This window comes from Condylura cristata, unplaced genomic scaffold (genome assembly GCF_000260355.1).
Source record: "Condylura cristata isolate star-nosed mole 26May11 unplaced genomic scaffold, ConCri1.0 scaffold00004, whole genome shotgun sequence".
NCBI lineage: Eukaryota > Metazoa > Chordata > Mammalia > Eulipotyphla > Talpidae > Condylura > Condylura cristata.
Window position 1 is genome coordinate 3,067,899 of NW_004567105.1, and position 7,283 is coordinate 3,075,181.

Consider the following 7,283-nt stretch of genomic DNA (forward strand, 5'->3'; position numbering starts at 1 on the left):
GATCGAAATTATGCGGAAGTGGCTTAAGCTTTTTAGTGCAGTGCTTTAACCTGCTGTGCCACCAGGGAGGGCCCGCTTTTGTCTTTTTTAATGTAGACATTTAAAACTGTGAAAGATGCTCAGCAGTACTTTAGCTATCCCCCATAAATTTTGATATGTTGCTCAGCTCAAAATACTTGCTAAATGCTCTTACTAGTTCTCTTTTGACACATTAGCTATTTAAGAATATGTTATTTACGTATTTATTAATTTCATAAAATTAATTTTGTTTTTGGTTTCTAAATTCCATTGTTGTCAAAGAAAATACTTTGTTAAAAGGATCTTAACCCTTTTAAATGTATTAGAAACTTGTTTTATGGTCTAGTGCATGATATGTCCTAGAGAATGTTCTATGTGTGATAAGAATACGTATTCTGCACTTGGTGAGGCAGTATATTGTTCAGGTCTTCCATATCCTTGTTGATCTTCTGCATACTTATCCATTATTGAGAATGCAGTGGATTGTAGTCATGAGGATATAAACTAAAACATTCCCTATTCTCAGTCAATCATCATGTAGGTTTAGTTAAAAAAAGATGGCAAAATCTTCGAGTGTTAATTATATCTTAGGGATTCCAGAAGTGACACTGCTAATATATATTTTCTGACATGTTACACCTCTCTATTTTAATATTTTAATGTGAGAAATCACTTTTAATAGTCATGAAAAACATACTTTTTAACTTAGTTGACCACTTCTAGGTGGCAGTTTCTTCCTCTGACATTTGAGAACTACCATACAGCTTAGAGTCACAGAACTGAGAGAAAAGATTGAGAGGACTTGTTTGCTTTTTGGTTCCTCAAGCATGTATAAATTTCATTGATTTGCTAATAAAGCAAATTTTGACTAGCTTATACTTTCTAGACAAGGGACACTTGTCAACAAGTTTGTTTTGGAGCCTTTTGTAACATAGTCAGAAATACTGTTGCCAAGTTCATTGTCAGTTTGATTTGGTTTGGTTTGAAGTTCAAGCATCATACAGAAATTTAAAGAAAAAGAAAAAACTTTTGTCAGTGTTACTGAGTTAGGGTGAATTAGTGGAATGTCCCTGCAGTCAGAATTTTCCTTGAAGAGGTTCTTACCGAGAAAAGGATGGTGCAGGAGAATTCTTGTTCTTTACATGTCACTCCCATATTAAACTCCTTTGTACTTTCTGCTTTCCTTATAACTTATACTAATTCTCCCTATGCTAAAAATCTTGCGGGGGTGGGGGAAATCATTCAATAATCAATATTGATTATTGAACAGCCAGCCTAGCTGCTCATCTCTATCCAGTGAAATTGAGGACCAGTGACCAGTGGAAGTCACAGAGCTGAGATTAAAGAACAGTACTTACTTCCCTCCCCCCCCCAGTCCTGATCGACCCAGTTGTTTGATGTGTCAGTTCTTAGACATTAGTCCTTGAATGTCATCAACATATTTGCATGGTCTTAATAGGATCGTTCACTCCTTGAATTTTCCAAGTAACCAATTACTGAAACACTAGGTGATTGCTGCTGTTTGGAACTGGTAGAAAACAGTTATTACCATGGCCAGTGAAGTACCCAGGATCCCCCACTTCATGGTTTGATTTATTTTCCTTTTATTGCAGTCCTTTTCTGGCAGGCAGTTAACTCAGTTGATTCACCATCTAACAACTTTAAAGGCATCTATCTATATAGAGGTTGTTTACATAGACTCATTTGAAAACAGATGGTATATTCTATTTGTAGAACTCAGTAACAGTGCAGATATAAAGACTCATGTCAATATACAGATAGGCTTTTTTGTTTAGTTTTTATTGACTTGCAATGGAGAGGAAATCAGTCATATTTGGTCAAATTCCTATTCTCTTGAGTCTCCTTATTCTAGCATTGTGAAAATAGATCTCAGTGAGTTATGTGCATTAAATATATTAAATTAGCATTAACTTATTATACTAAATATATTCATAATTTGCTACTTTCCTGCAGTCAACACAGAATACATTACTCTTAAGGTATTTTCTGAAAATAAGTTATTAAATTATTTTAAAGTAATAATCTCTAAGGTCTGGAAAATTAAGGTCTTTTATTTAGCATGCTTAGAATACAAAAATTAAAATATTGAGGAAAATAAAAATTCATGACTTTCTGTTTCTTCATAGTTGAAGGATTCTTGTATATGTACACAGCCAAGTAGATAATTAAAGACAAAATTAAGTCTAGGTGGACCACCGTAACTCTGAATTTACTGCTTAGGTCTTTTTATCCCCTTCTCCTTCTAAGCCATGTCAGACACAGCAGGAGAAGGTTATGCAATGTACAAAACAGTCATACCTATAATTAAGTTGTTGCAATACCTAAAAATAATACCTGTTTAGGGTAAATTCAATTACTTAAATGGGGAACTTGGTCAGATTTCCACAACAGCAAGGAGTTTAGAGTTAACTGCTGAGAGGTGTAGGGTGAAATTTTCATATAACAAAACCATAATTTTTATTTAATTTTAAACATAGAAAAAAGGTTTATTACATAATCCCCCTTTCAAACTAGAACAATTAAAAAACAAGACCCTAAATAGGCCTTTATTATGCTCTTCATAGAAACTTGAGTCATAGACTAAATTTTTGCTTTCAAGAAGTTTGCATGATGTTAATTATGACCCTGCCTGTGTATGTTTATTTAGAAGGACTGCTGATTGATATTTTAGAATTATTCTTGGATAATAGGCATAGTTTTCATTAGTTATTATTTCTTTGAAGAGATCAATTTTACTGAATTGCATTAGATTTCACTGTTCTGAAAGTTGGTTTGCTATATTTAATTTTCTCATATCTCATCTTACACTGAGCCTTAGAAACACCCCGAAAGTTGGCCCTCCCTGGTGGCACAAAGGGTTAAAGAGCAGCATTGCGAATCTGGCCGTGGCCACTTGGTACAAGTTTGATTCCCACCCTGGAGATGACCCACATGGTGCAACAGACCTCACTTGCTGCTCCCTTCAGCAGTGTACTTCCTCAGTCTGCCTGTTCTGCTCCCCACTCTGACTGTAGTGAATCCTCTCACTGCCCCTGCACCTCTGGCCTGTACCCCCAGATTTATTTATGCATAAATAAATCTTAAAAAAACAAAAAAAAACCACCCCAAACTCCAAAAGTTTACAAGTATCTTCCCTTTTCTCTCTGTTATATTATGCTTTCTTTCCTCCAAAGAGATGTGTGACATAGTTTTAAGTAGCCTAAGACAAAGTTTTAAAGGTCTGATCCTTAGTTTTCACATCTGTAAAATGGAGATAATAACTAGACCATCCTCACAGAGCTTCTGTTGTATTAAACAGGCTAAAGGCAGCATCAGTCATTTAACATAGTGACTGATAGCAACATTCAGTGACTCTTTATTGTATTTTGTTATTGTAATTATTGCTTATCAGTGGTTATAATTTATTCTGAAATGAAGTTTCTAGTTTAACTTGAATTTATTTTAATGAAGTTATTCTCCCAAATACCTTTGAACCAGGCCTGAAGCATCATTTTCCTAGCACCTCTGACTCCCTGAGAATGAACCCAGGTGATCACATCCCTTGCTTATTATCTCAGCAGCATGGACTTCCAAAAGACTCTAGAGAAACTGAGCTGTAGAGGACCCCAGGTTTTGGAACCAGAACTTGCTTGTGTTCACATTTGGTTAAACCTCTTATTAGTGGGGTAGGTAAGCTTAAGTACTTACTTAATCTTTTGGAGTCTCATTTCCCTTACCTGTAAAATAGTATTAATAATATCTTTCTCTCCGAAGGGAACTTAAGAAGGTTAAATGAGTTAAAACATGAAAACACACGTGTCTGGAATAGAACTCATGTTCTATAAATGCTAATTACTAGTATAGAGATACTGTTTTATGTTTTATACTGAAAGGGTTTTTTAAAGTAGTATTGTTAGTAATAATAACGAAAATAGTAAAGTAATAACCTTCTGATTAAATCTCACAGGCTATTATGTATCATCATTTTGAGATCCAGTTTAATTCAAGGAATAATTATTAAATACTTGCTTTGTATTAAGTGTTATGGGGAAACACATACCAATAAGTTATATACCTGGTCCTCCAGGAGCTGTAGACTAGTAGGGGACAAAGAGAGCTAACTATTAAGTAGGGCAACTATACCTTTTTTTTTTTTTAAAGATTTATTTATTTATGCATACAGAACTGGGGTACAGGCCAGAGGAGTGGTGGATGAGAAGATTCACCAGAGACAGAGTGGGGAGCAAAATAGGCAGATTGATTGATGAAGTACACTGCTGAGGGGAGCAGCCAGCGGGTCAGGAGAGGTCTGCCACACCATGTGGGTCACCTTCCTGGCCGGGGATCGAACTTATGCTTTGGTGGCTTCAGAGAGCTTCATAATGCAGTGCTTTAACCTGTTGTGACACCAGGGAGAGCCCAGCTGTACTTTTTATAACAAGTGGTAGTTCAGAGGAGGTCTGGAGTATTTCTGAAAGCTGGGGAACCAGGAAGGGCTGGTGAAAAGTTTTGGGTTTCCAGGTGAAGCGACTGCAGAGCTGGGGAAAGTCTGTGGTACTTGAGGAAGAGTAATTGTACACCCATGACTGGTGTGGGTTAGGTACAAGCAAGGACACCAGCCCAAGCTGTTGCTGCAACCTGGGAAACCCTGGTGTGGTGGATTTGCGGAGGCAGGAGCTTGAGGAGAGAAGAGTTGAAATTGGCCCAGAAATGTATTATTAGTGCTGGGGAGGATAGTGACACCAATTAAAGAGATTTAAAAGTTGGGAAGTAGATTAGGTTTTTGGGAGAAAGGCTAGTGCAACTTTGTTCGGACTTGTAGAATCTGAGGTCAGAGCGAGTCTACCACTGCTATTTTTGGAGACTTTCTTGAAAAATGCTCTATGGATGGAAACAGCAGTTATTTCAGGTAATACAAGTAATAGATGCAGGTCCTTCTTGTGGGAGGTTTGCAAGGACTTTTCCATTGAAGGCCTCTCCTATCAGGGAACTTGATGGGATCCTCTTCACTGGTGTTTTCTTACTTAGCATCTCAGTGAAGGCCAAGCCATCTTCTTTCTGCATGTTGAGTGGTGGAAACACCCTTTTAAGTTTCATTGGCATTTGAAATAGAGATATTTGACTTTTAACTTAAAAAAACCCCTGTAAAGTTGTTTCATCAAGTGGTATTGCTGAGGCAGAGGTAGGAGAAGCACCCGTCAGGCCCCACAGCCCCCGGGTTGCTTTGAATCATCTGGTGGTTGATGCATCTCTAAGTGAAGGGGAGAAGAGAGATGTATTAATGATAAAGTATTTTTTTTGGCCTAGATAAATGCATTGCTTGCTGAAGATAGGACTGCTTTTTAGGTAATGAAAGAAAAGATTTTACTAAATGATCAGTCCTTTCTAATCTACGAGAATCTTTCTATTGCTGTTTATGGTGGTGAGTTCCTGCTACCAGCTAGAAAGTGTAAGGCTGCTAGAAAAGTTTCTTCTCCAGGCTGGTGGGTCTGTCTGTATTTTATTTGAGCTAAGAATTTGTTTTTAGTGCTAGGAGGAAGATACCGCGTTGTAGGAAGTTTTCAGCATTAGGCAAGACTTTGGTACTTTGTGGATTGTTATCACTCTGCAAGACCCTTTGCAACTTCCTCCCGCCACCCACAGCAGAGTACGGAAACCCTGCTGTATCAGGCCACTTCTGCAATTACAGTCGCAATTACAGGAGATCCTTCTTCCACGCTACACTCTGTTTGGGAGACTTTCTTTGTATTTGAAAATGTGTTTTTTGTGGAGGAACGTCCAGCTGAGCCTTCATCTCCCCTCTCTCTTTGCTGCCTTGCAGTGCTGCAGTTGAAGCTCCAGCAGCGCCGGACGCGGGAAGAACTGGTCAGCCAAGGGATCATGCCGCGTGAGTACTGCGCTTTGCTCTTCATCTGATAGAGCCGTTCGTAGGACATGGCCGTGCATACCCGGCACACCACGGATGCATCTGACAGAAAACAGAGACAAGTTTCATGTATCACTTTTTCTTTCTCACGCTCTTTCCTTTCTTACTATTTCAGGGACTCTCAATCACAAATACTTAAGACAGCTGCCCTGGTTGAGAGGGTTCAGTGAAAGACCAGCGTTAGGTTTAATGGTGCTTTTGAATCATCTTTAGCTTTTGCACCTTTAAAAGGGTTTCTACGCCATGTTACACTTCCTCTTACAACAGGAGCAGCTCTTGAGCTGGGGCATTGTGAGAAAGAAACCTTGTCTTGCATTTGCTTTGCCATAGTATTCAAGTTCTTAGGGACAGTACACACTTTTCCACCTGCCATTTTGAATCAAGCACAGTTTTACTTAGATTGAAACCCTTGGTTATCCCGGGACTGGCCTGGGTGGGTGTTGGAGTCTTTGATAAGTAGTATCACAGTGCTGGGCTTGATGGGCACAGAACTGTGTCACTTGGGGAGAAATGAAACCAAGAAAACTTGCTTTTAATACCAGCAGTGTTATAAATGTGGAAATTGAAGCCAGCAACATTTTGCTCTTTTTGACATTTCTTTTTAGTCATCAGCATAGGGCTAGGCTCTTCCTCTTCTTTCTTTTCTCTTCATGTATTATTGCAAGTTGGGTGTCCTAATGAGTTTGAAACATAGGCGTATAGCAACTTCCAGTTTTGTCGTGGAGAACGGGGGCTTTTCCCTTTGAGGCAACGCCTACTGCGCGGCGCCCCTGGTCCCCGCCTACAAAATATTCGAGTGCCCGATATATGCCTATTGACACAGGATAACTCGAGTGCCCACAGTCAGGATAAATGCTTTCATATTTAGAAGAAGATGAACCATTAAATAAACACAGGGACAAATAAACAAGATAATTTCAGAGCGTAAATTCAGAGCATGTGAGTGTTATGAAATTAATTAGTTAGTGTGTCAGCAAGTCATAGCAGTGAGATGGGGGGTCATTCTGGATAAGATGGATAAGGAAGGCCTCCCCTGAGGAGGAAGTATTTGAGCTGAGGCCCAAAGGAGGAGATGGAGTCAGCCATTCAGAAGCAGGATGGGGCCCAGGGAGCATACCAGAGCAGGTGTGCTTGAAACATAGGAAAGCAAGTGTGGCCGGATCTGGTGAGTGAGGGAGAGCAGGGACAAGTTAAGATTGGCACGGGGGCTATGAGGGCCTCATCAGCCACTTGAAGGAGGTGGGTTTTATTTTTAAGTATGTTGGGAAACCATTGAAGACTTCGAAGCAAGTGAGGATGGGATTTGATTTATAATAACTTTGTTTCTAACCATATCTAT

General features: G+C 39.1%; 1 protein-coding gene across 1 annotated transcript in view; it reads left to right on the forward strand.

The window, feature by feature from the left end:
* Positions 1–7,283, forward strand: part of MKL1 (megakaryoblastic leukemia (translocation) 1) — a 148,132-nt gene that overhangs the window by 108,593 nt on the left and 32,256 nt on the right. The window contains exon 6 of the mRNA XM_012735117.1: positions 5,840–5,905. Within this exon, the coding sequence (XP_012590571.1) occupies positions 5,840–5,905 (66 nt within the window). The remainder of the gene's footprint in view (positions 1–5,839; positions 5,906–7,283) is intronic.